This window comes from Taudactylus pleione, unplaced genomic scaffold, assembly GCF_031769625.1.
Source record: "Taudactylus pleione unplaced genomic scaffold, aTauple2 ptg000848l, whole genome shotgun sequence".
NCBI classification, from domain to species: Eukaryota; Metazoa; Chordata; class Amphibia; order Anura; family Myobatrachidae; genus Taudactylus; species Taudactylus pleione.
In genome coordinates, this window is record NW_028285250.1 from 1,210,759 (window position 1) to 1,230,187 (window position 19,429).

The 19,429-nt window shown below is 43.4% G+C and overlaps 1 protein-coding gene across 4 annotated transcripts in view; it reads right to left on the reverse strand.

Annotated features, from left to right (window-relative positions):
* Window positions 1-19,429, reverse strand: part of TBCEL (tubulin folding cofactor E like) — a 60,217-nt gene continuing 40,788 nt past the window's right edge. For all 4 annotated transcript variants that reach the window (XM_088458745.1, XM_088458743.1, XM_088458746.1 and 1 more), the window contains one exon: window positions 1-2,963. In XM_088458745.1, coding sequence (XP_088314871.1) covers window positions 2,645-2,963 — 319 coding nt within the window. In that variant the 3' untranslated portion in view covers window positions 1-2,644. The remainder of the gene's footprint in view (window positions 2,964-19,429) is intronic.

Below are 19,429 nucleotides of genomic sequence, written 5' to 3' on the forward strand. Positions count from 1 at the left end.
TATTTATTTGAAATTAAACAGCCACTGAAAGGTGTAAAGCCATGTCTCCATTTATACCACTGTAAGAAGGAAGAGACGCGTCAGACGCGTTTTTCCATAAGGAGTATGGATGTAAAAATATTTAAATTATTTGGATAAAACTGTTCTACTGAATTATCCTTTAGCCCATATATCGATGTATGGATCCGTTCCCTTTCTAAGGACATGGCTCTTCTTAGTGTTGTTTAAGTCAATTTGTTATATTCTTTTCTACTCATTGTCCTGTGCAAGTCTCTCTGAGTTAAATAGTTCTTTTTATGTGACCCCTTTGAGTGAAATATGAGTTGGAGCAATACCTCTGGGAAGAAAGCTTCACAATTTACATTGTTCCTTTTTATATTCACTTAACAGGAAAGAAACAGAATCCTCCAAACACTGCAAAAGAGGGGAAAGCCGGGGAAAATATATACAGCGAGTGTCAAAGGAAAAGGAAGGAAACAGTATAGAGTTAATTCAATGGGAGTTTAATTAAAAGTTGATAAAGATTATCTGCCAACACGAAAACGGAGATGAGTGAATATTGGTTGAGGAGGATAATTGGGGACTCAGACAATATTGTGCAAAGATATTGTACTCCCCATCTTTACGAAAAGGTCAAATACTTTGATGTGAAGAACTTTTTCCAGAGGGGTAAATTACAGCATATTATATAAGGCAGATGGAGCAAGGCAAGAGATACAGAATGGGTTTAGAACGTAAGCTGAATATATAAATAATATAAATAAATTATTATGCACAAATTATTAATACAATGAATAAACATTTCAAAGGAGAACACCGGATTATTGTTATAGGACAGGTGAGGTCAAGGGTTGGGATACATTAGGCAACAAGTGAACACTCAGCTCTTGAAGTTCATGTGTTGAAAGCAGGAAAAATGGGCAGACAAGGGACAATTTGTGATGGCTAGATGACTGGGTCAGAGCATCTCCAAAACGGCCGGTCATGTGGAGCGTTCCCGTTATGCATGTTCTGCATGGAAACCTTGGATCCTGGCATTCACCTACCTAAACATTGATGCAGACCAAGTACACCCCTTCATGGCAACAGTATTCCCTGATGGCAGTGCTCTATTTCGGCAGGATCATGCGTCCGGCTGCCACTTTGCAAAAATTGTTCAGGAATGATTTGAGGAACATGGCTAAGAGTTCAAAGGTGTTGACTTGGTCCCCAAATTCTCCAGATCTCAATCCGTTCGAGCATCTGTTGGATGTGCTGGAAAAACACGTCTGAGTCATTGAGGCCCCACCTCGCAACTTACAGGATTTAAGGTGCGTACACACTGGGCGATAAAGTGGACGACTGAACGATAACGACATCATTCAGTCATCCACTTTATCGTCCATTTTTAACCCCAAAAAGATGAACGATAACGACGACGCGCGTTCCTGCGGGTCGTTCGTCATTATCGTTCATTGGGCTGACATGCAGGCCAACCTGACGATCTCGTCAGGTTGCTGCAGGTCAGGGAATGGGGGAGAGAGCCCGGCGCTGAACGATATTGTTAATGATATCGTTCAGCGGCTGTGCTCAATGTCATGAACGACATTGAGCACAGCCTGCCGGGGACAACACTACACGATATCGCTCAGGGAGCATATCGTGTAGTGTGTGCCCACTATTAAATGTCTGTTGCTAACGTCTTGGTGCCAGATACCACAGTACACCTTTAGAGGCCTTGTGGAGTCCATGCCTCAACAGATCAGAGCTGTTTGGGCAGCACGAGGAGGACCTACACAATATTAGTGGGGTGGTTTTAATGCCATGGCTTATTGGTGTTTATATAAAAACCATGGCCATTATATGAGTGTTTATTCTTGCTAGCGCCTCACTTCCACTACTGTACAGACCCACAGCACCTTCAGTAATTTCTTTCTGAAACTCATATGAGGTCACTGTGTTGGAAAGTCGAGTGGGCATTCTTCATGGCAGGAGTATCACAAGGTTGGGGTCCTTGTGGTGGGCCTCTTAGAATGTTATATTTCGGAATTAGCAGAGATAGGTTAAAATGAAAAAAAAAAAAAACGACAAACTGGACTTTTCCCTTAACTAGAGAAAATTGTGGCAATCCTGCTGCTATAATGTGCTTAGTTATAGATATATAAAGCACTGTACAAAGCACTATCTAAAGCACATGTTAAAATCGGGATAATTGCCCTGTGCTGCAAAAGGTTTTGATACCGTTTATCAAATAACCCTTTGGTTTCCCATAGCTAGTTTGTGTAACCTGACCAGTTGTGAAAGTTATCTATTAGTGCAATTTTTATGCTTAGAACATGCGTATACCAGGTGCTACATGTCAGGCAAAGGTGAAGATAGCAGCTGCAGAATCTCTTAGATCGTACTAAATGGGATGGATGGGGAGACGCTTAAATCCATCATAAAAAGGTGAGATTGTGACTCCTATTCTTTAACAGATAATCTCTCACAATTCACTACCAGAGGGGGCTCCAGTGCATAGCTATTTTTAGACAGAAAAGGGAAATAAGAAGTAAAATATATATAAAAAAAACAATTAAATCAATTAAAAAACAACAACAAAAAAAAAACTGTAGATAGATCTTCTATACATATATATATATCTATATATATCTATTATTAAAGGTCATTTGATTTTTGGTTCTACATAAAATTTGACTCCGTCATGGACATTATATGAATGTAACGCTCGTTTGCTGAATTTCAACTCTTCAGGCCCAAAAGGGGCCTCCTGGTCCAAGTAGTAAAGTCGTATGTGTTTTGTGGACAACTGTAGTAAAGTCTTGAGTTGCTTTTTAAAATCAGCCACGGTCTGATCAAGCCGGATACTTATATTCTGTACTTTCTCCTCAAAGTGAATGTCAACACTGGCTTGGTTCTGTGGACGAAGGTCAACCTCAGCTAACGGCTCCAGCTTGCCATACTTCCTAACCAGCTCCTGATACCTACGGGGGATATAAAATAACCGTGTCAATAAGATCCTCTTTCAATGTACACATTTGGAAGAGATCTGCAATTGCTACACAGATTGCAAGTAATTCATCTCACATCAATAGATAGGAATTAAATTTCACGGAAGGATTAATACGCGACCAGCAAGCAAGATAAAATGGCTAACCATGACCGTGCAAGTAGTTGACCTGTCATCCCCCGGTAAGGACGCTACTACCTGTACTTACCTTTTCATTCGTTTTAAAATTTATTCTTAAAGAGGTTTGCGTTACAACTGATCACTGTCTTCATAGTATATGGAAGCCAATCACATACATACTGTCTGAGCCACAACTCCTCCTTGCAGATCAATTTTGTTGGAGTGGAGTGCACACCTGCACTGTCTCCTTCTCCTTTGCAAAACACACGGGGCATCTGGATCCAAGACGAGCAAGCCGGAGGTGTGACCTCCGACCTGCAGACGTCATTGTGCATGCATAGCCTGGTGCACGCCACTGTGTTGAGTGTTACAGTATTGCAGGAAGGTGCAGTACTTAGCTCCCCAGCGTACGACCGGTAACAGTAGCTGTAACCACCATTATTAACCCTGTATATACTGCTTCAATACCACTATACTGCATATACTGTTACCTTGTGTCACTTCTGTGCCTAATAAACCCAGAATTTTGGCTAAAGACACATCCATTTCACAGGGCCTGATTCGGAGACGGGCACGATGGCGATTTTTACACAGATCGAACGATTGTTTGCCATTGTGCATATGGATAAGCCGCACTGCGCAAGCACAGAGGATCCATTCGCAAAGTGAGTGACAGGTAGTCAGCGTTTGGGGGAGGTAACGAGGAGTGGCCAATGAAATGCAGGTGTGTCTGACAGTTTAAACGCCGTTACATGGGCGTTCATAAATTAGCCTTTGCGATCTCCTAAGCAGCATGAGAGCCCTCTGCATGTCAGGAGAGCTGCCGAGTCTGCGGCTGGTCAGACCTTCTGCAAGGCCAAGATGGCTGCTGGATGTGCATCGATGTTACCAATATTTATGCAGGTAAGCCATGTCGTACGCAGAAGGGAAGGCAGCAGTGGGCGTACATCTTTGGAACTATTAGCAGATTTTCGCAGCTGCGTTCCGTGCGAAATCGCAGCTACGATCGCATTAGCATCCACCTCTGAATCAGGCCCGCAGTCCACTGACACCTATTGCAACCACAATGGTTACAGGGGTGGGGAACCTTTTTTCTGCCAAGTGCCATTTTGATATGTATAAAATTATTTGAGGGCCTGCTGCAGGCTACTCCCCTCTGTGTGATGTCACACGGGGATGGGGCCACAATCGCCAGTGATTACATGAATACACGGAGCATCCTGAGGATGCTCCGGGGAGCTGTAAGGGCAGCGGTGTGACCGTCTGAAGTGTCCTAAGGACCCTCCAGGTGGCACTGCTGCATAGATTCTGGCTGCATGGTGCCATTGTAGGCCCCTTGCTAGCCAGATGAGGCGAGCAAAAAAATAATCTCAGAAGGCGAGACCAAATGATTCCGGGGGCCTAATACAGCCCCCGGGCCTGAGGTTCCCCATCCCTGGGTTACACCACTAAGATATAATAATAACTTTCACATACAGAAAAAAAACTTTAAAACATATAGATGGTTGAACTTATTTAACATTAGCCTACATAATAAAAAAATGCATAAATGTAAAAAGGTATCAGATGTTAGCTGCAAACTTTTCACTCCTCTGTTCTTGGGATTGTTATTCCGTTTGCCTGTGACCAGGTATTTCACAATATAAATTTTAAGTCTTGAATTACTGGAAGAGTTTTCCATTATGTTTTACACAGAAACTTCATGGGAAGTTTTAACATAAAATTGACACAAACGTGAGGGAACCCGCACTGTGTAAGTCAGTAATATGAGGATTCACAGGGGAGAATGACCCAGCCATTTGCAACCGGAGATGGAGGTAGTTTGGAATAGCACACTAGTTCTATGGACTGGAAAGACTCAACCATTAATCACTGCACAAGACCTATTGGTGTCTCTTTTTCGCATTGCACAGATGGAGAGTTATGAACAAAGGAGTCATTGACAGCGGAGAGTTTGGTCTCTGCGTTGAGTTCGGAGTTTGCAGTAGCAGGTTATTTGGTGCTTATAAGTGATGCCTCCCTTATAAGGCACACAGTGAGGAGATCCTAATTACAGCATCTCTTCCAGAAACTCGGATTTAGTGCCATACCTTTAATAAATTAAATGCATGTCATTTCATGTATAAACCACTATTGTGGCCAGCCTTCTAATACTTCACTTTGCATAGATTTTTCTGCATTGTGCTGACAGAAGGGGTCACCAGATGCATCCTCTTCTAGAAGAGCTAAATGTTCATAGCACTGAACAACCTCAGTGTCACGAGTGAGTCTGATGCCTCAACAGCACATTTAGATGTACTGTGTAGCGCAGTGGTGTCAAACTCGGGCCCTCAAGCTGCAGTGGAACTACACATCCCAGCATGCAGTGCCACAGTTTTGCTATTATGCCATTCTAAAACTGTGGCAGGGCATGCTGGGATATGTAGTCACACAAAAGCTGAAGGGCCCGAGTTTCACACTGCTGGTATAGCGTCTTCTTGGGAAATCAATGTTACAGTAACTCTCTGCCTTCAGAGAAGTGTTTGTAGTGCTCGGATTCCCAGTTCCCAGAAGCTTGTGGAGGCAGCAGGAACAAGTTGGCATGTGACTGGGAATAAAGAAAATGGGCACTCGGGTGGGAATCTCTTTTAAATGTAGTACCTTTTTCTCCAGTGTCGTCACTTACCAATCAGTGACAACAGCGTGGGGAATCTTTCTGCGATGTACCCAAGTTTGTGTGTGGAGGTGTGCTGAGAAGAACCAGCCTACAGCTTATGCCGGGCACAGGGCTGTACAAGGTATGGCAGGCACCTGGAGTGTGGTATCTTTGGGCACAGTTTGGCTGACACTGGAGTGGTATCCCTCTATCCACGCTTTGGAGGACTAATTTGCTGATATGTTTAATGAGTTTGAGGGAAATTGCCTCCATCTCTATTCAGTGAAGTTATCAGGGCAATGAGACGCTGCAATGTTCGGCTGGGCACATATTTGCCCATTATGTTGGCTCAACATCGCAAGTTATCCATGCGCATAGTCTAAGGGTGCGAGGGAACACATGCAATATTGTCGGCTTTGATGTCCCCTCTATGTGACTGCCTGACTCTGCTCAAATTTAACTCTGTATCAAATTTAATTTTCAGGAGTTTTCAGATGAGGAAGAAACACAATTTGTAAATGTTCCTTCACATTACATACTATTGTTGGGAGCTTGGAAACCAGGCTAATAACCAGATGGGTCAGGAGAGGACTCTGCACACATACAGATAATAGTCGACTACAGCGTGAACAATCAGGTTTTTATCGTTTATAGTGTTTTTTGGTAAGGGGGACGTACATCGAAATGTCAGGACAACATGGTTTGCAACTCAATTGTCCAATCTAGTTAGCGCACATTGACACTAGCACTGGCAGCACTCCAGGTTTGTCCGGAACTCCAGCCTAACCCCATCTCCAGAACCAAGGCGATCTCTCAGCTCCACACTGCTGCTCCGGAGCCATTAATAAGCAGAGTTTTTTTCTTTCAGGTTTAGTGTCCATTCTGAAAAATAAAATCTATAGTAGTTTATAGAATAGTTTCATTTCATTGGACATAAATATTGCTCTAAGCTTAAATCTCATTTATAAGAGTTAGGTTAACAGAAGCTGAGCTCCTGCACCAAGCTCTGAAATTCTTCTAATTTTAAAAACTGTATTCCAACTAGGGATTCCAAAATAATATTGTAATCGCAGTGCTACCTACTAGTTCTTGTCCCTGCTGCCCATCCCACCTGCCTGCACTCCATGTTATCCATCTCTCTCTTCCTGTACTGAATGCTATCCTTTATCCCACCATCCTGTCCTTCATTTTATCTCCCCCCCCACCTATTATACGGTATGCAGTCGGGAAGCCGGCGGACCTAATCCCGACAGCCGGCTTCCCGACTGCTTTATCTCGGCGAGGGTTAAATGACAGGCGTCTAAATCTAGACGCCTGTCATTTTACCGATGCCAGAAGAACGGCACCCCGATCGGGTGCGGACAGCCGCGGGGGGGGAGGGTTAGGTTTAGGGCTCCCGGGGGGACTTGGGGTTAGGCACCCCCCAGGAGGTTAGGGTTAGGCTAGGGGGAGGGAGGGTTAGGCACCCCCCCCCCCGGAATTTAGGTTTAGGCAGCGGGGAAGGGGGATTAGGTTTAGGCACTTAGAGGGGGGATTAGGGTTAGGCACCCCTAAGGGAGGGTTAGAGTTAGGGGAGTGAATTATGTTAGTCTATACTTACCTTAGGGACGATCGGGATTTTCACCCATGTCGGGCAGAAGCTGTCGGGATTCATACCGATTCCCTGTTATCCCCCCCCACCCTCCCCCCCCATGGGAGTGCGCCGCACAGTGATCTCAGCATTGCAGGGGACACTTCCAGTCTACCAGTGACTGAGAGCCGCATCACAGGACTTTATCTATACTACTGCAGGTGGCAGGGAGACGACCGGACAAAGTGACCGCCATAGGAGTCCATGAGAAGAACACCACTGCTCCCCCCCCCTTCCCGGCCCAGTCCTCAGTGTGTTTGGAATCCCGTAATACCCGGGATTTAATGCCTAATATTTTATTTTGAGCCCCAGAAACTGTCCAGGATCGGAGTCCCTACTTCCAGCACATCTGCTCTATTCAACAGCCGAGCAGAGTATAGAAAAAATAGCAGGGACGGCCCAGCTGAGTGAGTAGCTCCGCTGCTCCATGGCGCTGCACTCTGCAAGCCGGGCTCTGTAAGAAACATGCCGGGCGGAGCGTCCATCAATAAGGCCCTGGGTAAAACACTGCAGAAGATCGGCTTTGTCTTTCTTTTTCATGCCGAGTCAACTTCCCAAACCACAGTGCGGTCATCTGTTGCAGGAGTAGAAATATTTTAAGTAGGGTTATAAGGAAACATTTAGAGAGGAACCAGTTACAGCCAAGCTGCTGGAATGTATCAGTTAGGAGCAATTTTTTGGTTAAGCTACAAAGTTGTTTTCGATTATATCCAAATTATAGTTTTACGTTCGTCAAAAAATGGGTCTCGTTTAGATTTAAATGAAATTTGCATCTAAATAGCAAGCGTGAAATGGACCCTACCTCAAAATAAAGGCACATTTCATTAGCTTGCAGAGCTGGCTATATAACAAGATAGATGCTTCTGTGCAAGGCTATATGTCTGCTTAACAGTACTATCATCAAATGCTACCGTTACAGTACTCGCACAACTCGGATACAATATTGTCTGTCTACAGTATGACTGGACCATGTTATTAATAAATAAGATAGCAATAACCATGTAAATCCAGACGCAAATACAAAATGAAAGCACTAATTAGGTTCAAATAAATCCAAACGTCTGCTGTATTCCAATTAAATAGAACAAATGGCATCTGCTTTCGTGCGGCAGACTGACTGCAATGAGTTTTAAAAATGTGTCCCAGTTGCCATATGGACAGACGCATGAAACTTTTTGGTGCACGTGCGCAGATGAAAAAGCTACAATTCGTGGGGGAAAAAAAAGCATAGACTGTGTTTACACCCCTAACTCTGGGCCTGATTCAGACCCGCTCGCAAGCGGGTCGATGGTGTGCCAGTGCGCACGCGCTATGCGAACGCCCAAGAGGCCACAACTAAAAAAAGAAGCGCCCGCCCTGATTCAGAGCGAGCGCTCGCTTTTCGCGAGCGCCTCTGAATCATGGCCTCTGTGTGAGCCCCGATGTCACACGGTCAGTCCACAGGTATTATTTGGAGGCCTGCGACACTGAGAGCAGCAGACTGTATTTTAATACTGGAATGCAATAGGCCCAGGTGGTTTCTATAAAATAATTAATCCAGCTTGTTATATTAAAGTCAGTTGTACCTGTGATCATTGTTTAGGGGTTAACGACCAGCGCCCTAACCATTCGGTGAATTAAATCCGGACAATTGGTGGCGTTTGCTGCCTTGAAAGGAGAAGAGGAATCTAGATCCTCATCAACAGGATCCAATGTAGACAAAGTACTTTCTGGCACAAGATCCCCCAATTGAAGAGTCTATGATATTTTTCAAAAAACAGGATTTTGGTACTTACCGATAAATCCCTTTCTCAGATTCCACAGGGGACACTGGAGTTCAAGACAGTGGGGTATAGACGGTGGTAGAGCAGAGCCTGGCACTTTAAATAATTCTGAAGTGTGACTGGCTCCTCCCCCACTATGCCCCATCAGCCCCAGTTTTAAGAACTGAGCCCGAGAGGAGACGGTAGACAACAGGAAAATGAGGAGAAGGAGAAGACCACAGAACGGAACAATACCGGCTGAAGGAGAACAGAGGAACCCACTGCAGGGAACACATGCAGTCACACAACTAGATAAGGACCCAACAAAACGGCAGGAACGCAGCGCTGGGCGGGCGTCCAGTGTCCCCTGTGGAATCGGAGAAAGGGATTTATCGGTAAGTACCAAAATCCTGTTTTCTCCTTCATCCACTAGAGGACACTGGAGTTCAAGACAGTGGGCACGTCCCAAAGCCAACCTCCTGGGTGGGAAGCGCGGAGAACTTGCCGACCTTTCGGCCAACCGAAACAGGGACAGCCCAAGACTGGAGGCATGTCGTAGAGCCAGGAGACAATCAGAGCTCCTTGCTGAACAGTCACAGACATTCCACAACTTACAGCGTAAATTCAATGGAATACGGCTAGAGAGTAGCCGCAGATGAGAAGCATCAGAACACCGTAAGCTCAGCCAAAAACAGACCAAGCAAGACCGCTGGGAGCAGAAAACCCCAACTAGAATCCATAGAATGGCAGTAACATGAGAACAAAACTCGAGAAAACCGTACCAGCGACAACTACAGGAAGCTGCAACAGTCTCAGACAGCAGAATCCCAGCACTGCGGGACATCAATCATATAGATAAAAGTATAATGATACCAATATACAGAGACAGAGCTGAACCTGTCCACAGACTCCTAACAAAGCAAACAAGGAGGCAAGAGTCACGACCTAACAGTCGCCCTGAACCATTCTCGAGGTCCAACTACTAAAGGGTTGGTAACCAGTGGAAGGTTTAGACCATAGAAGTTGTCAACGAGTGGCGATCCCACTGGGCATGAGGCGGATACGAGAGGATTGAGACTACAATTCCTTCCAGTGGGTCAGACGGCAGTACCACCCCTCCTGTCAAACAGCAGACAACTTCCTACATGATGGTAGAGTGTAATCAGTACCAACTACTGGCCTGAACATAGTATGAAAACACCCAGGATACCCTTAGCAGAAAAAGAGCACGGATGCCACCTCCACCCAGGGAGAGTTACCAATATAGGGAAGTATCCCATCCGCAAGGCTAAAGCACTAGGACAACTATGAAAGTACCATTCAGGTACCTGTCAGTGTGCTGAATTTATCAACAGATACTGAACAGGAAACAAACCAGGCCCCCTGTATGGAACATAGAGACTGTCACACTTTATAGTAAAGATGTGCATTAGCCCATAGATGCGCTTCAGTCCATAAACCCAAGATTCCAGTAGAATAGGGTCACAAATCTCAATGTTACAACTATGCACCTACACACCAGGAAAGCTCTAAAGTGTACAGCCAACTGATTTAAAAGAACTGAAGGCTGCTAGGACAACAGCTAGGGTGCGTAAGAGAGAATAACAGCTATGTCAGGATGCATGAAAAGGAAGCATCTTCCGAGGCATTAGTGGGGTAAGCCCGCTTACCTGTGAGCGACCAGAAGCCCTCTGGACGCTATGTAGAATGTCACTGACCTTATTCATCTCACAGCAACCCACCACGTCAGGTACAGAGAGTAGCCTCAGTGGGCAAAGATCAATGCTCTACAGCACGGACTTCAGTCTGGAGATGCTGCAGAAGAAAATACTGTAGAAACTAGCAAATTGTTAGTGGAGACAAGAAGGCCGTACAACAGGACGCTATACCTGAGCCTGTTCCATTAGGGATATGTATCCATATAGAGATTACACATACCCCAAAAACGGTCTGCTAGTGTATCCTTACATTAACACTTATAATGGTGAAGTGTGTATTACGCCCACAATCTGATACAACCCAGGCCAGACCCTGCCTATATCGGCGGGTGGCCCTAGGCCTCATGTAAATTAACTAAATAAGCCATGAGGATGGAATAGATCCTGGATTCTCTATGTACTGATAGGAAATGTACCCAAGGGACCTTCAGATACCCATTTTATTGAGATATGCGACAAGACAATAATATAAAGTACCAGAATCGATACTACCTGTACATAGACATAGAATGCGTTAATTATCCCAAGTAAGAAGAGATATATATATGTAGTGATAACGCCAGTCAGGGCCAAAAACAGATTTCTCCAATTATTAGGAAAATTCATACAAGGAACGGGAATATATCAGTATATATACACATACACACACATAAACATAGCTGCATGAAAAGGCAAACTCTTTGAAAGGAAGAGTTAGTACCGACATAGTAAGTCACTTGTCAAACTCCTGCACCAGGAGATCAGCACGCTACATACATATACATATATACACACACACACACACACATATATATCCCGCACCAGGAGATCAGCATGCTATATCTATATATACACACACTGCATTCCTAGTGTCTTACAAGTTGGTTACTAAGTGCGCCCTAGAGTGTAGTTGTAATTAATAGGTCCCCCGAAGTGGACGCCGTAGATATAGACTGATGGAAACAGGACTATAACCCGAGGCGGGTGTAAGTACATATCCTTATATACATGTGTGGACATACAGGAAGGCCCCAGGACATGTATAGAGTTCATACTAGAAGCAATGCCGTAGGAGCCTGTGACTATCCTATGTAAGCTGCAGAACATGACTCTAGTCTATAGAGCCACCATATAATATGTATGGATATAACAGACAGCTTCTGGTAAACCCTGGCAGCTTTCCAGACGTGGAATAATATGTACCTTAATGATTGTGGAAGTATAGGCATACCTACACATATCTATAATTATATACATATACACACACACCACCCAATCCCTAGGGAGAGATGGTGTAAGCGGAGTTATAGAACAAACTACCGGATCAGGAGAGTCCAGCCTCTCATCGCAGCATCCTCTTTAAATATGCTAGGTATCAGACATAAAACTGAGAAGAACATATCCTACCCCTGCTTTAATGGTAAGGATAAGAAGCAATATATATACATATATATATATATATATATACACATAAATCCCCACATGCCTACGCGTACCTACATACAAGATTAGTAGGTGACGATATAATTTGAAAAATATAACATGGGCAATAGTTAGCGCCATGGAAGGAACTGAGCCCCAGGTCTTAACGCAGGGTTTAGTATAAAATACAAGTATATACATACATGTGGCTTACCTCCACGCAGGGAGACTGCTCATGTGCCGCGCGTGGCCGTCATTCTGCTACGGCGTTGGGGCAGGAAATGTTAGCAACGTACTATCCCAGACTGATTGCGATCCTGGGACCCTTCCGTTACCGGTGTACTCGCCTTATCAGGTGTGCCCTTCTGGCTCCAGATGATGGAAATCAAAAGATGACCTCAGTGATGCGAGACAGCAATGCCAACCACCACAACGGCCATATGTTACTACTTCGTGTTGTGTGTGCTGCCGAAGGGAATAAATAAGATATAAATCCATATAGATGCACAGATGCATACCTTCTAAGGTAAGCACCGAAGGCTGTTGAGATTTAACATATGTGCAGCCACATATATGCATGAGAAGAGTACGGCTCATTCTTAAGGTGAGCCAATGTGAGGCATAAGCCTGAGGATGGGACGCACCCTTGTGCTAACCTTGAGTTAAAGATATGCAATAACCGTAATTTCTGGCAGCAGCCAGAACAGTGGCCCCGACTATGCATACTATACACATTTAGGCAGAGTGATCTCTGGCAGCTACAGATGCAAGAAACACACTGCATTATTCTGTTACACATCAAGCATATTTGCCCCAGATGTTCAATGTAATAAGCCTGCCGCACCTGGTATACCCAGGCGGTCTCCCATCCAAGTACTAACCAGGCCTGGCGCTGCTTAGCGTCCAAGATCAGACGAGATTGGGCGTGTGGCCGTAGGCTATATAATATTAAACCAGTACACTGCCCAGTTCCGTAGGGAAACTACCGACGTGCAATATAACAGACATGAGGCAGAGCCAGAATCTATATAAAGACTGCAGGTTAAATTACAAACTCCACAGTTGTGCCGTTAAACCTAATAAGACCAGGTGCTGTAGGTTTAAGTAAAGAAAAAAACGGGAGAGGCCATATGCAAGCACAGGGAGAACATACAAACTCCAAACAGCTAGGGCCGTACTGGGAATAAAACCCACAACCCTGTTAAGGGTTGCACCCCCCACACAACTCCAGAGTGAGGATGCAGGAGATGCTGGCAATAAGCCCCGGCTCCTTTTAAGGCAGGTGCATATGCTGTTTTATAATACTCGCTGGAGGTAATGGCGGCATCTGTGCACGCCAGCATGGACTAGACTCCGCCCCTTATCAATAAGCGGGCGGGGCGCAAACAATGGCTGGTATAGCAGGCATAATGCGAGTGGGGGAGCGGGAACGTAATAGCCAGCGCCGGTGCATCTTCATACAAGCACCGGCGCCGCAACCAGCAGCCGAGAGTGCTGTGAATAACAGCCTCGCTCTCCGGCGGCTGTGTGCAGAAGCCAGCGCCAGTGCTTCTACAAGCACCAGCGCGGCAGGGAACAGCCGCGCTGCTGCGCAATGTAGACTCCCTTATGGGAGTAGCGGGACGCGGCAGGCTCCCTCCCCGTGGGGATAGAGAAGAGGGAGGATTCAGCTCTCGTGAGAGCAGCAGACAAACAGAGCGCTGTCAGCTCTATTAAGTCAGACAGCGCTCAGTCGTGCAGGGATATCAGGGCTCGCTGCTAGGCAGCAACATTACAGACTGTCTGAACAGTCTCCCTGTACATGTATCCGCGTTCTATGCGCGGTAGCTCCGCCCCTTGTAATAACGCTAGCGGCGTTATAACAGGATTCCAGGAGGGGTTATACTACAGTGTATACCACAGGAGCCTGGGAGGAGGCAGAGGGGTCGCAAATTAAACTCTGTTCCCCATAAGGGGAACAGAGCTATACTTACCACTGCTGGCATCAGGGCTGCGGCTAGGCATTCGGAAGCACGGACACAGCCTCTATATTAAGCTGTGGCGTGTCCTCCCTGAGCTACTGCCAGGGTGCCAGGGACTCCGACACGCACTCTTTTTTAGTGGTGGCGGGTCTCCTGATGCCTCCATGTAGCAGGCTGACAGACGCAGTACTCTGTCAGCCTGTCCTCAATGCTTTGTGAAAGCTAGAAATTAAAATAAAGTTGAAATAAAAGAAAAAATACTAAATGTGGGCTGGAGCTCAGCCCTATGTGACCGGCTCTCTCGGGCACATTCTAAAAACTGGGGCTGATGGGGCATAGTGGGGGAGGAGCCAGTCACACTTCAGAATTATTTAAAGTGCCAGGCTCTGCTCTACCACCGTCTATACCCCACTGTCTTGAACTCCAGTGTCCCCTAGTGGATGAAGGAGAAAAACAGTATTTAAGGATTCATAATAAATCATAAATTCAATCACATCCGTGTCTTGGGACCTGCGCCAGAAAGGACGCTGTCTACCTACCTGTAATCATGTACCCTCATTGGGCAAAACAAAAGTGCTCAAAACATAGAAAGATTATTGACGCTACAATAAACATACTGTATACATTTCATACTACTGACAGGTTACAGATGTATTCTAATCCTAGATTATAGCTGGCCAGAGATGAAATACAACCACCTAAATAAAGGAAAAATATTGTTTATCAAAGAGAAAGACTTATAAAACAAACACAACAAGCAGCCATGTCATGTTACAGCAGGGACTAAAACTGGGCACACTCCTGGTCGACGATTTAACGACTGGTAAATGCATACACACTTACCAATCATGTGCCCGATGTGTGTGGCCGGCAGAGCTATTTGAATATGCCCGCCCAGTTGTGGCAACATATTCAATAGCTGCTGCGGCTGACCGTAAAGACAGACAGTTGAAACAATAGGATCATTCCACGTCAGTTCAGTCAGGTGTATCCACCACCACCCATCTCAGATTTTTACAAAAAATTGTAGTTAAGAGAGGATGTCCAAAAAACTATTTCTGCCAAATATCTCGACTGTCTGACATTTAGTTTCTTAAATATTGATTTTTCAATTAATTAAACTATTTACTAATCGCGGCATATTTATTCAGTTTATTTGAAGTATCACCAGGGGTTTATTAAAGAATCACCAAGAAATTTGGACCCCATAGGTAACCTTTCCTCCCGAATCCAAACATCTAATCCAAATTGCTTTATCTGCCTTACGTTTCGAGTTACGGCAAAAATGTGAGCTTTTGGAACAGAATTAAAAACGCTAGGTTAAATCAACATTAGATATCCTAATTCTTTTTAGGTGCTAAACAAATGCACACATAACTACCACAAACAGAAACAGCATGGTACTCTGTTTTATAGTGGAGAAAAAAAAAATAATGAAGTTGACGATCGATGTTGTACCTCATACATAATTTAACACAAGAAACCATGTAATTTCACAACTTAAATATAAATGAAGCTGAGTCAATAATCAAATTTTTTCCCCTTGTTTGGAACATGTTGTAACGGTCTGTAATTTTATTTAAAGTGTCAGCAGACAGTGTATACTGCCTTCCAGTACTTCCTTGGATAGTAGGTACTTCCATTACACAGAGGACGTGAATAAAAGGAACAAAACAATCATCTCTTGAAGGCCAGGACAACATTTGTTGATTGGTCTCGTTCATGAAGTGTACCAGCAAATCTTGTTCCTCCTCATTACATTGAATAATATACCCAATGTACAAGATGTTATCGTACACTGCTACTATGTATGTTCCAGGTTGCAGATCACTTTTGTCTACATTTTTTGTAATTGTGGTCATAGTGACACTAACTCTGGTTCCCGCTGGCTTCACGTCGTCTGATGACAAGCGATATATGTCTAGTTCATCATTACTAATAGGCCAAAATCTGTGATGAGCACGTGTTCCTGCCACAGTCTTTGCTGTTTCTAGATGGCTATGCAGTTCGCTTTTGCAGTCTGGCATTTCACTTTGTGACACGTAGAAAAACTTTATGCCAAGTACATTTTCATCTGCTCAGTTATACAGGTCCAAAGGTGTCAAGCTGTGAGGGGTTTCCACTGCTTGCAGACTGGTGCATGTGGCTAGACAATTAACTGTCCCTCCAATGTCGTCACACGGACTCTTTCCATAAGATGTGTCAAAAACAAGACAAAAAACATTCTGCTTGAAGGTTGAAGTCATCCTTATGGAAGCACAAGTTCAAAAAGTTTTTGCAGTTATGGTATTGTGCACTAGCACTATCACTAAAGTAGTGAACATACTCCAGTTTTGGTAATAGTCCTGCTAGGTGTTTCATAACTACCATAATGAAGGCATGGACAGTTATGGCTACATGGTCACGGGCAGCACTTATAACGCACAGACTCACACAGTTTAAAGTGTCACAATCATCTTGCCTGATGATGCAAACGGATGGAGTGTTGCTAGTGAAGTGTCCCAGTGGAATCCTTGAATTGCTCCTGACACATAGCTTTTCTTGCTGGTCGTCTGGTTTCCTTCAACTGGCGTAGGTATTCGGTCTGGGACATTGCCATGTACAGATGGGCTGTTGCATCATCAACAGCACTACAAACAACTTCACGGAAATGTTCCACAGTACTAGTGATTGTAACCAATTTACATTGGTCAGTGTGGGCCCAATGCAGTATTTAAGACTACCAAATGTGCACTTTGGAGGAGCAGCTGCCATGATTGACTATATTTCTGTCTGTCTCTCTCTCTCTCTGGAAAGGGAATCCCCTTCCCATCAGTTTCTGCCTTTTTATTGAGAAATTCAGAAAAAAATTTAGTGATTTGGTAAAGTGAAGTAAATTGTGCTTACCTGTTATCCTTATGTTCAGTTATGTGGTGGTGGACAGGTTTGAGCTTCTGTTTGTCCACATATTACATTGACCATTAATAATTGTATTATTATTTTATTATTACATATTACATTGACCATTAATAATTTTATTTAGTGCTGGACCACCAACCTGAGGCACCCCTGCAAGTATCCCGAGGCACCCCAGGGTGCCAAGGCGCACAGTTTGGGAACCACTGATATATCTAGTACAACAGCAATCAAACGTCAACTTCATAAATTTTTTTCCCACTATGAAATAGAGTATCATGCTGATTTGTTTTGTGGTAGTTAAGTGTCTACTATGCAAGGAAGTACTGGAAGGCAGTATACACTGTCTGCTGACACTTTAAATAAAATTACAGACCGTTACAACTTGTTCCAAACAAGGGGAAAGAAAAAATTTGATTGTTGACTCAACTTCATTTATTTTTAAGTTTTCAAATTTCATGGTTTCTTGTGTAAATTATGTATGCGGTACAACAATAATCGAACGTCAACTTCATTATTTTTTTTCTCCACTATAAAAAAAGAGTACAATGCTGGTTCTTTTTGTGTTAGTTAAGTATACATTTGTTAAGTACCTAAAAAAAAATGTGATAATAAATGTTGATTTAACTTAGCGTTTTTATTTGTGTTCCAAAAACTCACATTTTTGCCGTAACTTGAAACGTAAGGCAGATAAAGTAATTTGGTTTGGATTTTTGGATTCGGGAGGAAAAGTTACCTACGGGGTCCAAATTTTGTGGTGATTCCTTAATAAACACCCGTGATACTTCAAATACACTGGAATAATTAAGCCACGATTAGTAAATAGTGAAAAATCAGTATTCAGAAACTAATGGTCAGACAGTCAAGATATTTGGCAGAATTAGTTTTTTGGACATCCTCTCTTAACTAAAAAAATTTCGTAAAAATCTGAGACGAGTGGTGGACATTTGATTTTTATTGGGTGATCTGATGTGGAATGACCCAATATATCTGCTAGATATATCATCATCTGCTGTGCTGCGGAGCCGATCAGATATGTCTGTGAACTACATTGTTCACAGACATATGGGATGTACATACAGTACCTGCCGATGCACGCTATATCGTTTGCTGCTCGAACAAAAGATATATCATTCAGTTGTGTACCCAGCATAAGGAGACAGGTTTCATACAAAGTTAACACTTACTTGGTGCTACGGTAAGACTAGTCAGTGAACAGCAGATGGTGGTGTCTATAGTGCATGGGAGACCTATATTATAGCAATGGAACATAATGGGGGAGGGATTAAATCCAGTGTGATGTGCCACTGTGAAGTCCAGCTGCGCACATCACTGTATAGCCAAACATCGTTAATTTCCAGCACAGCTCTATGGGGAGCAAGGAAAAATTAGATTAAAAAAATATAATACTCTTTTAATTTTGAAGTGTGGATTTTATTATGAAAATCTATGGGTATAATTCTTTTTTATGTTTTAGAAAGGTGAATTGATGCAAAAGCAAGAACCACCAAGTATTGTGTGGTGGTATTTAGATAAAATACAATACATTTAGTTTTTATTCACTATTTGACAATTTCAATAAAAAACACCATTTAGTCTAGATCGCCTTTGCCATATCGGCAGGTATATGTAAACTAATGGTATTTTCCGAAACTTTAAATCCTGAAAAAAAACAAGGTATTATTTGTGTGTGCGCTCTATAAAGAAATCTATTTAATAAATTTGTCTGCTGATAAAAAATGATGTCATCATGTTGGCATGTAATGACAGTCTGTATGACCTGTATCCCTCCCAGCAGCGTCAGTGATGTTACTTCCAGAGAACTCTAGCATAGCACATAACTACAGACACTTCTATTATTTCCCATACTTATCACTCATCACAATGAAACAAAGGCACTCATAAAAATTAATCAATAAACATCTGACCATTATCCACAACCAAAAATGTATAACAGTATAAAAGAAATGAAAAAAGCACACACGGATGCACAGGCCACATAAAGAAAAGTGCAAGCTCTCTGTAGAGGCAAAATATACATTATATATATATATATATATATATATATATATATATATATATATAAATAGAAGTCACAGGTGCGGCACTCCAGACATGAATAGATCACTGTATGGCATGTAGAGTCAACGTTTCAATGTCTTAATTTCACATTTTCATCAGGACATATGTATAATAAACTCAATTGCTGATAAAAAAATCTCATCAGCATGCATGTTGGTCCTTACTTGGGCAGTGCACACCGAACACCGAGCATTATTAAAAAAAAAACACTTTGAGATCGCTACAACTCTGCCTCCACTCCCCCTTAAACAAATGC